Genomic DNA, 18,549 nt, shown 5'->3' with positions numbered 1-18,549 from the left:
AAATCGCAGAAAAAAATGTACAGCCAAATATGTTAGGAGGTAATACAATTTGTATACAGTTGTAGATAACTACGAAACATTTTACAAAATGCAATCAGTTGAACTTCTCACGCGAAAACCTGATGATTAAAATCAGCAATATCTCAAAAGTAACTTTTCTGCATCTTGGTTCTTCGTTAAACAATGATATTTTTTCACATTTTCATAGATTTAAACTGATAATAAATGTGCATTGAAATTCCGGCATAGAAATCGACATTGACTTTACATTACTGCGGTGTTGACAGCAGAAACAGCGGTCCAGTACTAAGACTGTCTACGAAACCAAGGATAACGAGTTCTTTATCTGAAAATTACGAACATTGGGATCAGTGTTCAGTATACACCTGAAAATGATAGACATGCTATTTGCCGAGTGCACACTTGTTTTCTATCGTCGTTAATATAAAGTAGACTAGTAAATATTCGTACACATGCATAATCTCATAAACACTTCTTTAATGTATGTTCTCTGAAATGAACAAATAACTGGCTCAACTGAGACACCATACTTTAAAGTAAATTCAGTTTATTCACCACGAGGTTCAAAATGCACGGGAGTCTCGTGATAATACATGCCTTTACTAATAAAATTTGAACTTTGATAATGTGGCAGTTGACCTAAATACAATCGACACTGTTTAATTTTTAATACAGGTAAATCCAATATTTGCTTTACAATAGATCTATGATGGATTATCATTGAATACCCCTGTACTTATTGGACTCAACTGCCACATTATCAAGGTTTATTAGTAATTTCACATGGTTGAAGTGTAAACAAATAGTTAAATTTGCTTCGTTTTATTTCTCACGGAAAAGATCGGACGGTTTTTTATATTGGAATAATTATAGAACATCTATGCATTTAAAGTTGAAAGTTGATTGTTTTCTGCAGGAAGTAAAACTGAAACAAGTAAGCTCTTTTACTTTTTCAGCAATGTTCCTCAGGTGAACTTTGACATTGTTTACGAAGAGAAATCAGTTTTGTGTCACCTTGAAATGCGTTGTTCGGCTGAAATGTATAGTTCCCGGAAAAGATCTAAAATTGTTTATTTTGGGGATTTTTGTTTTATTTATAAATTCAACACAATGAGTAATATTTCCAGTTTTTGAAAATGATTGAAATTCAACTTTATTTTAGAAAAAGTTTCGATATTTCAGTAATATTTTGTCAGCGGATGCTTACGAATTTTAAGTGAAACGGCTTTCTTGTCCAAGGGAGGTGTGTAAAGCGAAAAACTATCATTACACATTGCGTTTATTCTTTAAATATGAAAAATCGGTAACAGATTAAGGAGATCGGACAGCGAAAAACTATACTAAATGGATATCTCTAACCATGAATAATGAGACATACATATTTCAGTAAGGAAATCTCAGGTAAAAGAACAATCATATATTTTATTCCTTGAAATAAACATGGCGGCGAAATATTTTAGAAAAACTGTGCACGTGTTTTGCGCATTAGAATGTTTAACGGCATTTTCTTGAAAAAGTCACGCTCGTGTGCACTATTTTGACATTTCTTTGATTTGAAAATAAATGTTTTATAGCAAATAAGGTTGCATACGGTACCGAAATTTTGCACCAAAAATGTTCACTCATTTTGTCCCAAAGCACTGTGGAGATAGGGTTCAGCGTAGCTTTCATGCTCGCAAGTTTACCTACAGATATATCTTTTCAATTTTTATCATATATTTTTGTCCTTATTTCGAAAGCTGTTTCGAGGGTTCTAATTTTTCACATGGATTTCTAATTTCAATTTGCGGAAATACCTTTAGACATGACTTGATATTTGAAAGTCTGTATTAACATTGAGGCGGATACTCGGCCCCAAAAACTGCTTCACATGTATCGCAAATGTACAGTATACTTTAATTCTAGAAACACCATACAATATTAGCTACATTAATATCTATCGTAAATACACCTTACATAATATCAAGTACACATGTATGTATGTATTAATTAGTAACAAACAAACACTATAAATACAAAGCATATAAATATCTATTGCACATCCTAAATACAACAGCAGTATAAAACGAATTTTACGTTTTCCTGCAGTGAAAACATTCATTTTTCTTCTGCATTACTTGGCGAAAACATGCTTGTTGTTTAAAGCATTTCCTAAGTATACAGCGACTGAATGCTACAGGACCAATGATAGCAGAACCAACAGTAGCAAGAGCGCACAGGTATGCATTTTGGTTAAGTACCGATGAGCTACTCATACTTGAAGTTTGTTTGAAACAGCTCCCGGTCAAATATGGACAGTCAGGGAAGAATCATGTTCCTTTAGAGTATTGTGCGATATAAACTCTAAAGTGTTCAGTTCTACCTCAGAGCTTTTTTTATAATCGGGTACATACATAACTCAAAAAGGAAAATGGTCTATCTTGGACCCCACTAGTTTGAATCACGTAATGGACCTACCCGGTAACTAGTGTGTTTGCCACTAACCGTTGCCTATAAGGCGGTGCGCCACTGTGATCCTTTGTGGGGTTTTTTTTATTTGTTGTTTATTTGTTTTACCTTGTCTTATGTATGTATGTGTCTTATTGTTTCCCTGATGCAGACGTCTACACATAGGCCTACACTAATATTAGATGTTCTTTGATCTCTATAGGAATTTTGTCCTTGCTTTTAACCAATTTCTCTTAGTGTTTTAGAACCATGCAATCAATATTCTGACTGTTTAAGTTAGATATAACATGATGCGAATCGACTAGTTCGTTTTCCGCTACTTAGCACAGACATTCAGGTTTTCGCTAGTCTGAGTTATAAGTAACTAACCTTTAAACCTAAAAGTACTTTTAATTCAGATCAATCATAATATCAGTAAACATGAGGTATAAGCTGGGTCAACACAAATAATTTGACAATAGCACAGAAATAACTAATAAAGCTACAGATAACTGGACTACATGGAGAGTCAAATTCATGTAAGGTATAAATCGGTTGTGTTTGAACATGTCTATCTGCATATTCCACTGAGAATTCTGTGCACTCTTGAGTCTCACATTCTATGCAAATAAAGTAAAACAGAACAGTGTTCAGCAATGTTTGGAAAACATTCCAAATAGGCTAAAACCTGATAGATAGAACACACACGTGGTATATTTTGGATATATTACAAGACATCTAATATAAATGCTAACGAGGTGACTTTGACTAAAAGTAAGAGAGTATTCTATTTTAGTTTCTGTTGGCTACTTAAAATTTTCAGAGAACATTCAAAAATATTCAAAACTGTGATTATGAATACATGACATTATGTTTACGCGAGGAATTATTCCACCAGGAAGATTACACGAAGTCATAATAAGTGTATGCCGGTGCAAAGTTCCTGTCACCAGCAGCATATTGCTCATCTTCGTCCATTGTGTCCACTTTCCCAAGTACACATTCTCTGTATGAAGGAGGAGCTGTGAAGAAAAGAACAAGAGGGTCATAATGACCCTGAATCGCTCACCTGAGTATATTAAACCACATGTTTCAAATGGCAAACTGATGCTAAAATATTAGAAAGTAGATCAGTAGGTCACATTTATGGTCACTGAAAGGCAGTCTAAAGATTGGTGTGCAAAACTGTACATGTCATCCAAATTTCAAAGCTTGATCTTAAACTAGAGTGTCACAAGCAAAAGTTTACGCACGGACACACGGACGACGTAGACCTACTGACCTAGTTCTTGACCGCAGTTGACCCAGTTTCGAACTTGACCTAGACACATCAAGATGAATATTCAGACCAACTTTCATACAGATCCCATGAAAAATATCGCTTCCAGAGAGGTCACAAGGTTTTTCTATTATTTGACCTGCTGACCTAGTTTTTGATTGCACATGACCCAGTTTCGAACTTGAACTAGATATCATCAAAATGAACATTCTGACCAATTTTTCATGATGATCCATTGAAAAGTATGGACTCTAGAAAGATCACAAGGTTTTTCTATTTTTAGACCTACTGACCTAGTTTTAAACCGCACGTAAGGCAGTTTCGAACTTGACCTAGATATCATCAAGATGAACACTCTGATCAATTTTCATGAAGATCCATTGAAAAATATGGCCTCTAGGGAGGTCACAAAGTTTTTCTATTTTTAGACCTACTGACCTAGTTTTTGATGCAGTTGACCCAGTTTCAAAACTGACCTAGATATCATCAAGATGAATACTCAGACCAACTTCCATACAGATCCCATGATAAATATCGCCTCTAGAGAGGTCAAAAGGTATTTTCTATTATTTGACCTAATGACCTAGTTTTTGTTGGCATGTGACCCAGTTTCTAATTTGAAATAGATATCATCAAGGTGAACATTCTGACCAATTTTCATGAAGATCCATTGAAAAGTATGGCCTCTAGAGAGGTCACAAGGTTTCTCTATATTAGACCTACTGACCCAGTTTTTGACCGCACGTGACCCAGTTTCAAATTTCAACTAGACATCATCAAGATGAACATTCTGACTAATTTTCATGAATATCCACTGAAAAGTATGGCCTCTAAGGAGGTCACAATGATTTTCTTTTTTTAGACCTAGTTTTGGACCGCACGTAACCCAGTTTCAAACTTGACCTAGATATCATCAATGTAAACATTCTGAGTAATTTTCACGAAGTTCCGTTGAAAAATGTGGCCTTTAGGGAGGTCACAAGGATTTTTTATTTTTAGACCTACTGACCTAGTTTTGGACCGCACGTGACTCAGTTTCAAACTTGACCTAGATATCAACAAGGTGTACATTCTGACCAACTTCCATAAAGAGTGGTCACAAGCAAAAGTTTACGCACGCACGCACGCACGCACGCACGGACGACGGACGCTGCGCAATCACAAAAGCTCACCTTGTCACTTTGTGACAGGTGAGCTAAAATAAATCAGGGAAGCTGTGGAAAGAAGGAAACAATTCGAGGAGATGTGGAAAGAAGCAAACGATTCAAGTTGTTGTGGGAAGAAAGAAAATAATTCTATGTCTGCAGAAAAAAAAGACATTCTAGTGACTGTAGAGACAAGAAAACAAATCTGGGGATTGAGGATTGGAGAAAACAATTCAAGCGGATGTGAAAAGAAAATAAGCAACAAAGTGACTGTACAGAAAAGAAAATGTGAAAAAAGAAGAAAATAATGGAGGCGGAGCAATAAAAATGGGAAGTTCTTGAAAAAAAAATATTCGGATGGAATAAAATTTCAGTTAACACTTCAGAAACGACTGACGTGACAATGCAAAGGTCACAGTATGTGTGCGCATTATTTATAAATATCATATGTTCTTATTCTTAGCGTGTGTGCTGCGTTGTAAGAAAATAAAGAATTGATAGAAATTAAAGCCCTACATTAGGAACTAATACTGTGACCATTGACATCTTATATCCTGACGTCAAAGTCAAAAGATGGTCTGTAAAAAAAGGTTACTGAGGCCTATCGTAAAATTCCAGAGTTATCTCTAAATTTATTTAAAACGCTGCATCATCAGGTAAAAATCAACTTTGAAACAACGGTGGTTTTGAAAAATAAATATCTAAGACTTACGTATATCTTCACTATATCCTGATGCACCAGACGCTTGTGGTTGCTCTGTAATGGCTCCCGGCTGTGCTTGTGGCCGAATCTGCTGTACTACAGACTGTAATGGGATGGTTCCTATCACCACAGAAAGCGGAAGATGAAGATCAAATGGAGTTTCTGCTACATCAACTACCATCTGAAATAGATAGCTAGATTGACTGGCAGTTGACATATTACCAGAATTATATGCATGTGTTCCGGACAACGTCATAATATATGGATTTAAAAAGCCTCTGACAAAGTCTCTTGCTTTGATTTGTTTCACAGAATTATTCCATTTTACACGTAAAATGTTTCCCTTTAACGTGCTTTGTTTTCATGTTGTTTTGCGACATGCGACATTTTTCCGTTCGTACCAGGTTAAGCAATCTGATCGGTTGTTTCTGATCGGCAAACCGGCATTCTAAGACCTGTTAACAGTCTTCAAGCTTGGTCGAGCTTTTAATCAACCGTATTCACAAACATATTCCCTTTTTACTTCATAACTTACAAATATAAGTCTACCGCATTAACCTCGCGACTTGCAAGCGCGACACTGTTAATTTCACTCCTTGCTAACTAACCACTTTATACAACTTACAAACGTGCCTTTTTTACCTCATTACATGCAAACGTAACACTACTTCCCTTATGACTTGCAGAAGTGTCACTATTTACCCGATTACTTCCAAAGCTAGCGACCATTAACAAGGAAAAAACATGGTTATTACTTTGGCAAACGCCGTTGGGCAGGCGGTGCGTAACGGCCATGTCAAACTTCAATTTTCCGCTCAATACCTAAAATCAAGAGAGACGGATTTTGTACTTGCATACGGCATCATTAGGATCACTGTTACTCAAAATAGAACAACGTTTTCCACTCAGTAAATCAGGAATGAATAGATTACATGCAAACTCAGTGGCTATTATCTTATCGCATGCAGTCCAATTCACTATTACCCTTTTAACATGCAAACCCAGTCACCATTACCTCATTATTTATGCAAACCAAGTCACTATCACCTTATTTCATGCAAACCCAGTCACAATATTACCTTATTCAATGCAAACTTAGTTAAAGTTACCGCATTACATGTATTCCAGTCACTATTACCATATTAAATGCAAACCAAGTCACTATCATCTTATTACATGCAAAACTAGCCACTGTTTACCAGACTATATGCAAAGCTAGGTACTATTTAATTTACATATTATGTGGCTGTGCAAGCCAAGCATAGCATTTTTTTAAATCATTACTTTCAAACCCATCCATTATTTACCTTATTTCAGGCAAGCATAGCAACTATTTACCTCAATTACAAGCACACCTAACCACTACTATTACATGCAAACCTAACTACTTTTAGCCTTATTCTTGTACAGCTAGCCATTTATAATTTCATTACTTTCAAACCTACCCACTATTAACGTCATTACTTTTAAAACTATCCAATATGTACCTTCTTGCAAGCATACATGTATTTCCTTAATGTCTACTCATCCACTTCTTACCTCATGCCTTGCGAACCTAAATTTACCTCAATTATATAGTGAATCTCGATGAGGTTACAGTTCGGCAAAAATGATGGGGGTACAGGCGGGATTCGCAACCTTTCCCTCCTCCAAACGTCTGATCCCCCGGGGCTTACAGTTCCATGATGTAAGCGACCTATCTCTCTTTTGATTTCTCTCTCAGCTCCATAATGGGCCTTGTAGACAGTCAACTGCCAAGTTCAGTAACAAAATCCAGTAATAAAAAGATATATAAATACAGATAAATAGATAAATAAATATAGAAAGTGCCGTGTTACAAAATAGGCCAGCTTGTGCAAAGGTATTTGTTAACATGCGTATGTTACCATGTCTCAGTAAATGGGAGATGTTTTGATGAAATCACAGCTGAAGTAATGACCGAAAATACTACTGGAGTTAATCAGAAATGGGATGCATGTCTTGTTATTTTCTGCAGTGCAAAGATATTAAACTAAGTGTCATTACTGCTTCGATGAGTATTTATTTCTGTTGTTGTTTTCCGTAATGACGATATTAAAGTGATCAATGATGTATCTCTGCTGTGGAGAAAACTTCGTTTAATGTGTGAAATGAAATTAACTTGGAGGTTTGCCTCATTCTGTTAGCGGGTTAGGTACATTGTACTCATTACCGTCTACCCGAGGTTCGATAGCAATAAATTACTCCTGGTATTCGAGGATAATTGTATTATGGTACAGTTGTGCGATACTTTGCACAAACTTGTCCATAAAAAATGCTTGGACATTCAATAATCCAACATTTAAACAAAACTGAATTTTACAAAACAAATTTCAACCAATATAAAAAATGCCAATAATACCATAATAAATTTGACTACAGATGAATTGATCCCACGTCCAGTTCCGTCCCTGATTTCTGCATCAAAAACTATTGACTCTCCGGGGACATAACCGATTTTATCTATCCGAAACGTGGCTGAAACAGGATCGCTTTCGCAGCACATGCAACACACTGTCTTAGCGTCTTCGGTTTGGGCAGGTGACTAGAGATGAGGTAAAAGTACAAAGTAATGCTTAGCTTTTTGTAGAAATGAGCATTTGAATATTGAACGGTATACAAATACTCGTATTACAGAAGACTATAAGACTTGATACATTGTGCCCACTTGGTGTTATTGAAAACGAAACACACTAGTTTTTCTGCTTGAATGTAAACAGTACCGAGACTTTTAAAGAGCTAATGTGTTCGAAAATATAATCCCATGTGATTTATATATACAACAAGAGCATGTATAACAGAAATATTGTCCTACCCATGATTTTCTAAGCCTAAACAGGGCCATCATTCTTGCAAAAAGCAAGACAGAGTTATGTTTCTTAATGTACAGCGTCCGCTTATGATGATGAACAAGTGTTGCAAGTTTTAAAGCAATAGCTTTGATAGTTTAGGAGAAAAGCTGACCTAAACATAAAACTTAACCAAGAAAACTGACTTTCTAAGTCCAAAAGGGGCAATAATTCTTGCAAAAAGCAGGATCGAGTTATGTTTCTTGCTGTACAGGGTCAGCTTATGATGGTAAGCAAGTGTTGCAAGTTTCAAAGCAATAGCTTCGATAGTTTAAGAGAAAAAGTTGACCTAAACATAAAACTTAACCAAGAAATTTGATATTTTCTAAGTCCAAAATGGGCCATAAATCTTGCAAAAAGCAGGACAGAGTTATGTTTCTTGATGTACAGGGTCAACTTATGATGGTGAACAAGTGTTGCACGTTTTAAAGCAATAACTTTGATAGTTTAGGAGAAAAGCTGACCTAAACATAAAACTTAACCACGAAAACTGATTTTCTAAGTCCAAAAGGGGCAATAATTATTGCAAAAAGCAGGATGGTGTTATGTTTCTTGATGTACAGGGTCAGATTATGATGGTAAACAAGTGTTGCAAGTTTCAAAGCAATAGCTTTGATAGTTTAGGAGAAAAGTTGACCTAAACATAAAACTTAACCAAGAAATCTGATATTTTCTAAGTACAAAAGGGGCCATAAATCTTGCAAAAAGCAGGATGGAGTTATGTTTCTTGCTGTACAGGGCCAGCTTATGATGGTGAACAAGTGTTGCAAGTTTCAAATCAATGGCTTTGACAGTTTAGGAGAAAAGCTTACCTAAACATAAAACTTAACCAGGCAACGCCGACGCCGACGCCGATCAAGTGATGACAATAACTCATCATTTTTTTTTTCTTCAAAAAATCAGATGAGCTAAAAATGTACATGTTTATCTAACGTACAGATGTTAAAAGAAAAGTATCAAAATTTATACTACAAGCCTGAAGCCTACCAGATCAGGAAGACGGTTTTATATTCATAAGGTTCAACTTTGGTGCATAGTAATATTTCATATACTGTCCCGCGTTGATATATACCATACATGCATTTATTCTATAACATTACATTTAAATTGTTCTTCACATTATGTGCTTTATACAACTGAGAAAATGATGTTTTTCAAATATGCCATCAGAAGCCATAACGATAAACAAAATATATATACTTTATCAAGTATATTATGTTTCCTTTTCGACTAGGTGACTTATATGCCCAGTGGGCCGAATGTTTGCTTTCGTGCCTTTTAAGTTTTATGTTTATAAATATGTAATGCATATGCCACTATAATAAAATACTTATTTACTTTCTTACTCGCTTTACTACACTTCACTTCACTTCACTTCACTTTACATTTTACACTTTACACTTCACTTCACACTTCTTTTCACTTCACTTCACACTTCACACTTCACTTCACTTTACTTTACTTTACTTTACTTTACTTCCTTTATGTACTTACTTCTTACGTTTACAATCTCCGAGCAGAGTTGCCGTTCGTGATCCTCACTTTATAGAAATATCACCGGAAGTGCAAGAGATCGACTTACTTACTTACTTACTTACTTACTTTCCTTTACTTCACTTACTTACTTCCTTCGTTCCCTTCTTCCTTTCTTTCTTACTTACTTACTAACTTATTTTACTTTATTTTCTTTTACTTTCTTTACCTGACTGACGGACTGACTGCCTAACTGACTGACTTTGCTTTGCCGCATGTTTGGATAGATACAAACTCCCTGCAACGATTACCTCCACTAGAGGTATGTTACGGGAAACAACCGTATATGAGTTTGCACAACCAATGAGAATACTGTGTCATACTGTTACATGAGAATGCAGAGATATCATACTGGACTTTTCATGGAAGCTCGACCAAATGTTGTAGCACCGGGCTCTGGCAAAATTTGTACATGGCTTACATTAATAGTCTTGCAAAAATTTTATCTCATCACAAAGGAGAAGGCGATCTTTAATAGCTCAAAATTATAATGACAAAATTATAATGAACTGTCTTGATCCACTGTGTTGTTGTACAAATTCAATTCTTAATAGCGCAGTGTGTTATCATCAAGGCAGAGAGTCATACTTACAGCTGCGTTCATCACAGTGTTCAAATCTAGCACCGACGCTACTGTAAACACCATTTTATAGTGTTTATCAAATTTCCAAGGTCTGTCAATTGTAGCCTTTAGAAAGTAACGTACAAAACAATTTTCTAAACCCTCGAACGATCCTGGTGCATTTACCGGAAGTACAATCTGAAACGGAAATGCGTGATTACCTGCATTTAGTGTGACGTGACCACCTTGCTGGGGATCTGAAACAGAAAATAGGTTATACATTCAAACCTGTCTTAAGCATCCAGTCAAGGGAGCAACACTTTATGGCTGCTTAAGACAGCTGACTCATTAGTTAAGTTTAATAACATTTTATTTTATATATGTACATGTTCTATTTACACACATACAACAAGCATACATGAATACCAATCTGACTAAAGTACATCTCTTAGGATCTGAAAACGAGCTATTGATAGCCTCGTTCTGACGACCCTTCCGCTAGCCAATCAAAAGCTAACTTACAACATTCTGCAAGCTCAAAAAAGCCTTGGTTTTTGATATCTTATGTCGTAAGATGTCAGATAGCCGATTAGCTCAGTCGGTAAGGCATTTGCTCTGTAAACGAGTGGTTCCGGGTTCGAGCCCTGGACTGACTGCAATTTTTTCTTACTATTTGACATTCGAACAAGTCGTGTGATTGGTTCAAATAAAAACAGATTTGCGAAAATAAAAATAGCAATATTGGAAATCCAAAATATACAGAAGACGAATGTGAATGGGTCATTCTCAGATCTTCGTTTAGAAGATCAATACTTTAGTCAGACGGACATGAATACATCAATGTAAATAAACAAAAGGGTTGGGCCAGAAGTTATAACAAAATTTCCCGATTTAGACAAGTTAAACTAAGAACGAAAAGTCTTCTTGTAGCAAATGACTGCATAATACAGGTGACCACTAACACACGTTTAATATATCATGTAGAAAAAGTCAAAACTAGACGCGCAATAGAAAGGGTAATACTTTCCTAAAACCTTTATTTCGTCATGTTCGTAAGGCATTTGCCCCCAGAAGTTGCCTGTGACCTCAATAATGATATCTGTCAAGACAGTCAATGCTTCTGCCAATTGTTTAAATTGTCTAAGACACGTATGTACATCTTTGTATTCGACAAAAAAGCATTAATTAATTCCTTTTTTTAATAAATGTACTTACCGTTTCCAAAAAGTTTTAAACACACATTTAAATAGTCTTCCGATGCCACGATATTCTGTTTTCCGGCTTTCCATTGTACTTGACCTTTTCCTTGGCACCTCAAAAATATTCCTAAAACAGATACGTTTAAACTTAAAGAAAAGGGAGGTATTTGGTTTTGAAATACAATAGCAATTTAAAGACACTTCTGCGAGAAAGTATATCAACCCCGTTTTTATGGGGATGTGGTTTACAAACTTCGTAAGATTTTGGGTCATGGAAATTTTCCAACTGTATTTAGTAAAGTCATTAAAAGTTTTATTAAAAGAGGTTATGAATCAACTGTTTTGAGACGCACCGCATGTTTTATATACACTAATATGTGACTTTGGAACATGTCGGGGCGAGGGCGTGGGGTGTGGGGGGGGGGGGGGGGGTGTGGGGGAGGTAAGAGTGAGGTTAGGTTCACCATAAACCGGTTTTAGCTCCCCAGTGGTGGTTTTGCCACTGACCGTTCCAAGGCGCTGCCCCGGTGTGTGTCTTTATTTGTATGTTTTGTCCTCGTGTGTTTGCTTTGTGTGCATGTGTGAAGTGTGCGTGTTTTGATCGTTTGCGCGTTTGGGTAGGCTGCAATTTTAGAACGTGGCTTTCCCTGTTGGATATTCATCCTTTTTTTTTTCAACATACACTTTAAACATTAGAAGCCTGTCGTAAACGATTATTAAATGCAGGTAGGTAAAAGTTAAAATCAGTCAAAATATACAGAAGTTATATATGATATTTCAAATATCTGAGGAAACGCGCAATCATTTTGTTTCCACGACTTCGTTAAACTAATTGATGAATGATAATTACTTCCTTTTTTTTTTTTTTTTTTTTTTTTTTTTTTTTTTTTTTTTTTTTTTTTGCTTAAAATGCCAGTGATTTTTCCGTGAGAAAGAAACTATAGGAATGTAAGTAGTTGTTTAAAAGTGAATCTAAAAACAATTATTAGTAATCAATGCAGTTTCTTTTTTAGGTATTGTTGGTATATAATTCAGCTTGCGAGATTGCCCTAATTCGTGATAATTTTATCTTAGTGCAGAATTCCCTTGGAATCATTTTATGAGTATGCTCCATTACTGATCTAATCATAATCAAAAGCGAGCAAAAACAAATTGTGAGACATTATTCGATCCTACAATGACAAGTACGTCATCGCGTTTAACAACAGTTCCCCTTTAAATTGTGAGACCTACCTGTTCAACACCGTGACATACCTCGCATTTCCATTTCCTCGTCTAATTCTACGATAAGATGTCCTAGTACACATTGTCCAGGAAAATATACGACCTGTCTGTTACTCAACACAATCTCAAACTTTCTTAATCTCGTCATCATGAAAAATTAATCTGTACACTTTTTTTTCCACATTCCGAGTATTCATTATGACTAAAGGGAAAGCATTCTGTCATACAGCCGATAAAGAATTGTTAGCGATATAGTGACAGGGGCGTTTTTTAAATAAAATAGACATATGTACTTTACAGGCATATATATTCAACTGGTTATTTAATATGTTTATAGAACTAAGGATTCCTGCGTACGAGTGATTATTGCGTAAAATAAATATGTGCATGTATCGATTTTCCTAGCTCCATGTAGACGACCAGGCCTAAAACTTTACTTGAGGTAACGGAAGTCAGACGAATTGGAAACGGTCCTCCATCCATCCAGCTTCAGCTCAAATTTGCGGAAAAGTAAACGGTTATGAGATACTTTTCTTCCCACCATTATTTTCGTCTGGCCACATGCTTTAAAAATATGCATGTGTTTTAGGTCAGTCATTTGCAGATAATACGGTACAGGTTGCGCAAGGAGTGGATCTTGGGCCATTTTTGTCTAAAAATTTAGTGTCCTGAAACCTGCGTTTTACTCGTTTTTATCACAGAAGCAACAGAATCGGCAGACTGAAAATGTCACATAATGAAGTGCTATGTCTATGCGAGACATTCGCTCAACAATTGCCTTGAATTTGTCGAAATTGGATTTTTTTATGATTTTTTTTCGCACTGGTATCAGCGCAGAGTTGTGGAGTTTTCAAATTTACTGTCCCTTGCCCCCATAAAGTCTGTTGGATAACTATATCTTACATGCCTGCTTATATCATATATAGACCAGATTTTCTCCGGGGACAGTGTTTATTAACGACGCCAGAGGCGGGTCCAGGATTTTGGTTTAGTTGGGGCGCGGTGTTTCTAGGAAGGTCCAATTATAACTCGAATGGTGAAGTCTTGTATGATCATCTCAAAGTTAGTTCAAGTTTTAGGTGAAATTTTATCTGATATTTCGTTTGCAACTAAATAGTAGATGTAAATGGAAAAAGTTGGTCCATACTCCTAGCCAATCCCTAACAGCATGAACAGTAACAGGTTTGTCCAGAGGCAACGGATCCATAGCTAGAGTATCAGATTCTAAAGGTACAGATCCGTACGTACTCCTAGATATTCTTCTATAAGCCTAATACATACTTAAGAGTCTATAAAGCGTCTCCTACTTGTCACAGTGTTACTTGTACTGCTGTAGCACAAATATTCATGCTAAACAAACAGAGATATAAAAGGCCTTTGAAAAGCAAAGATAGTCCTTCTTTGGTCATAAATAGGAATGATAATGACATGTAATGATGAAGTATAAAAACAAGGTAGACTAACCCTATTATTTTCCTTTATACACTGCAAAACACCACACTTAAAACCACTGACTCAGTCACTGTGATAAATATCTATAGCGGTGACCATCTCTAAGGATTTAAACTGGACCCAGCATATAAACACAGTAAAAGCCAACAATGCGCTTAGATTTATCAAAAGAAACATCAAAACATCGAACAGAAAGGTTAAGAGGCTGCTTACAAAACATATGTTAGACATCAAGTTGAGTGAATTCCAGACCTTTCACCCCCAAGACTTTTCCTCCCCTAGACATTTCACCCCCAAGACATTTCCTCCCAAGACTTTTCACCCCCAATTTTACAAACCCAAGACTTTTCACCCCCAATTTTTAAAATACTGAAAATATTGTAAAATATGTTGTTATTTGATATTCAAAATATTTTTTTTGTATAGGTTATTAGGGCATTTATGAAGATAGTTCGCTACTTTACAGACCATAAAAAATGTACACTGAATTAAGGGGATTGTACATATAGTCAACTTAGTCGAGTGATCTTAATTTCAACTATTTGTGACTTCTTAATTATTAATTTTTTCTGTGTTTATTTTTATACATTTAACAAGATATAATAGACTTGGTTAACTCACTATTGAGTGGCAGCATTCAATATGTTTAATGTTAATTTAATATATGTAACACATTTTGTACTGTGATAATATTTCTGTATGTTGATGAGACTGAAATTTTTTTGTAACTAATATTTCTATTTCAGTCATTAATTTCATTGTAGGTCAATATTTTAAACTCTTAGAGGTGTGGTAATTTAATCAACACCTTTTGATTGACATAAATAGTCAATATTTTAAACACTTCATAGGTGTAGTGATTTAATCAACACCTTTGGATAGTCAAGAATATAAGTGTTAAATTAAAAAAGGATTAACTTATCGCATAGTGCGGCAGTTTTCCTTTGATCTTTGCAGTATGCTAAACATGGTAACACACATTAATACTACAAAATCTGTGCTGATATTTTACAAAACTGTTACGGTATATATCAACACAAAAATCTGTATAGAGTTTCAGTAGAAGAAAACTGTTGTGATATATATCAGCACAGTAAAACTGTTCCGATATATATTGCAACACTTTTTCTCTATCGAGGGAGTATAATTTTTTCCTTTCAAAGAAAAGATGATTTTAGCTTCAATTTACAGTTCACAGGGAAAGAATTATCACAAACACCTACATTTATAAAGTAAAAGAATAAATAAACTAGAATGTTTCAAAAACTCGATAGTTATCGCCAAATTCAGAAATACATGAAATATATGAAATTCTGAGATTTCTCAAATGTTTCTTTTTCTTTGATTTTTTTACGAACAAAACAACAAGTTTTACAATATGTTTGGCCAATGAAATGCAAAGATTTAAAACCAGTGCAGAAATCTGTTGGATACTTTTATCTGGGGAACACATTTTCTAAAACAGAAGTTTTAGTGTTTCAGTCAGCGATGCGCAGAAAGGGAATCAAAAGAGTAAAAATAATAATAAAAAAATTTAAATGAAAATAATATATAAATTTTAATGATAAAACTATGCGATAAAACAGTTATAATATGTAATGCTCGTGTGTTACGAGGATATATCAGAGCTAGGGGTACATCTACACCTACCGGCCTCGACGATATGTGCAGAGAAAAATACCGAGATGTACCCCTAGCTCTGATATATCCTCGTAACACACTCTCACACATACTATAACTATTACTTACTAACCTGTAGTATATCATATTTTAATTAATTCAAACCTTGACTGATCTTATGGAAATCAAAAACAAACAAAATTATACTTTATATCACTTTTTACTTCAAAGACTTTTCTTTTATTTATTTACAGATACACACTTATGACTTAAAATTCACCACATGTAACCACTTTTTTTATTTATTTACATTCAGTTATTAAAATTACCTCTAAGCAAGTATTATATCCATATAAATTCAACATAATCATATGAACTGATACAAACTTCTGACTTAAGAATCACCACATGTAATCACTAAATAACACCGCACTTCCGACTTAAGAATCACCACATGTAATCACTAAATAACACAGTTCACAACCTGGTGACAATGTTCTCTTTTTCAAGAATGGCATTGCTGGCACCTTCACATTGCGGACCATAGATTTTTGCACACTCCTTTAAGTTCAAGTCCATAGCACAGAATTCTTCAGATGTTTCTTTATGCTGTACTTGAAGCCATCACTACTGACCAATAGGGGTTTACCTCGCTTACTGCCCTCTTCAAAAAGTTCATAACGTACTGGTTCTTCAGGAATGACAGTCGTTGATAGTAACTCTTCAGCCATAGACGTTTCATGTGTTTCCTCCTGATCTGTAATTTCCCTATTTGATATGTTGAATGAAGCATTCAGTGGGTCTGTAGATGGCGTTGAACCAGTGCTGTCATCCATGGACTCTGGAGGGTCATCTGTACCGTCATTTGAGAGGAGGGAAGTCTGTAAATGAAATGTCACTTCCATATGCACAGATCCTGTTGTATTTGTTGTAGAAGCAGCACTTATGTCACTCTCGTCAATTGGTTCAGGTCTTGGAGGTATACGTGCTACACATGGCTGACAGATGAACGACAAACCACTATCATTCTGTACCGCTTCCCTATATCTTTCTATAGAGAATCCTAAAAATTTATCATAAAATAAATATAATAATGATAATGACTAAGGTCTCTGTTAATAATATTGTCCTGTTTTGAAAATCATCATTTCAACAGTAATTTACAACAACAACAACATTTATTCAGCAATTAAGCATCTATAATTGTTTCTATCCTAGTTGACATAGGGTGAGACATATTTAATATTTAGCATAACATACTGGTACTGATGATAAACCCGGACAGAAAATGAGGAATTGTTAATGTTAGCATACCAAGTTTGATATTAACTGTCTTATATATTCTCTTTATATATCAGACAATCCTAGGCTTTCTAGCAGCATTTTTTAAACGTCAAGTTTGAACTATTATTTGTAATGTTCGCATTGTTAATCAGCATTTGATAAAAGTTTTTTTGTATCGAGTTTTCATTCGAATGATGTTAGCATACTAAGTTTGATAATAATTGTCTTAATTTCTCTTTAGATAAAGAATTACTCTTATTATCTTTCAAAAGTACTTTTATTATTTCAATAACTGAACATAAAACAAACGGATTAAACTATTTTTAACTTTTTCAGTTATTATGAAAAGTACCTTTAGTCATCAAAATCACATTTTCAATTAATGAACAAATAGATTAAAAGATCAGTTTGTAAATAACTTATTTTTTTAAAGTTTTTGGTAATCTCTACTTATAAACAACATAGAATAAAATAGCTTTTTATATGTATTAAATCATGAAGTATATATGACATTATTCATAATTATACATCCCCCCTCCCACCTCCCCCCACAAAAAAAACCCTTTATAATCATATTTAGTTATAACAAGAGCGCCGCCAAGCGGGGCAATATACACCCGAAGGCTTACATCATAGGATGGGAGCAAAATTTTAAGAACTTGACTGTTGTAGCCCCAAAGGACTGGAACAACAAAAGGAAAACTTCAAAAAACAAATCTAAGTCCACAAAAAAATATTCAAAGTCTACAAAAAAATCCTTATCAGGTACAGGTATGTAAAAAAAAAACACCTTAAAATTGGAGGTACCATCCATGTTGTACCACAGGAAATTGGTCTCGGTTTTTCCCTACGACCAATACTAAAAAAGTTTCAAATTAAGCTATTTATAGTAACATAAAAGGGAAGTAATTAAAAAAAAATTATTGTAAGTACAAAAAAAGAGATCTGCCAAATAAAAACAAGAGCACTGCAATGCAGAGCAATATACACAAAGCAAAGTCATATATGACCTTTGACCCTTAAGTGTGACCTTGACCTTGAAGCGAGTCATCCGGAACATGCGCTCTGCACATCGATGCAATGTGGTGAACATTTCTGCCAAGTTTCTTTGAAATCCTTCCAGCAGTTCAAGAGTTACAGGGCGGACACAAAACAAACTGATATGACTTTTGACCCCTAATTGTGACCTTGACCTTGAAGCAAGTCATCCGGAACATGCGCTCTGCACGTCGT

General features: G+C 35.1%; 1 protein-coding gene across 1 annotated transcript; it reads right to left on the bottom strand.

The window, feature by feature from the left end:
- Nucleotides 1-1,898: 1,898 nt before the first annotated feature.
- On the bottom strand, nucleotides 1,899-13,333 carry LOC128558929 (arrestin domain-containing protein 3-like). Its single transcript, XM_053549260.1, has 7 exons — nucleotides 12,991-13,333; nucleotides 11,753-11,863; nucleotides 10,568-10,794; nucleotides 7,956-8,138; nucleotides 7,141-7,326; nucleotides 5,585-5,756; nucleotides 1,899-3,470 (listed from the first exon to the last, which is right to left on the bottom strand). The coding sequence occupies exons 1-7, from the start codon at nucleotides 13,109-13,111 to the stop codon at nucleotides 3,352-3,354; spliced, it is 1,119 nt and encodes a 372-aa protein (XP_053405235.1). The 5' UTR covers nucleotides 13,112-13,333; the 3' UTR covers nucleotides 1,899-3,351.
- Nucleotides 13,334-18,549: the final 5,216 nt, after the last annotated feature.

This window comes from Mercenaria mercenaria, chromosome 8 (genome assembly GCF_021730395.1).
Source record: "Mercenaria mercenaria strain notata chromosome 8, MADL_Memer_1, whole genome shotgun sequence".
Lineage (NCBI taxonomy): Eukaryota > Metazoa > Mollusca > Bivalvia > Venerida > Veneridae > Mercenaria > Mercenaria mercenaria.
The sequence above is the reverse complement of the archived record's forward strand: the minus strand, read 5'-3'. Positions and strand labels throughout refer to the sequence as shown.

Excerpts from the sequence above, each read along its gene's own strand:
- LOC128558929 (XM_053549260.1), bottom strand. The coding sequence starts at position 13,111 with ATGATGACGAGATTAAGAAAGTTTGAGATTGTGTTGAGTAACAGACAG. Across the intron at positions 10,795-11,752 it reads TTTAAAACTTTTTGGAAACG|ATCCCCAGCAAGGTGGTCAC; the intron begins GTAAGTACATTT and ends TTTCTGTTTCAG. Across the intron at positions 8,139-10,567 it reads ACACTGTGATGAACGCAGCT|TCACCTGCCCAAACCGAAGA; the intron begins GTAAGTATGACT and ends CCTCATCTCTAG.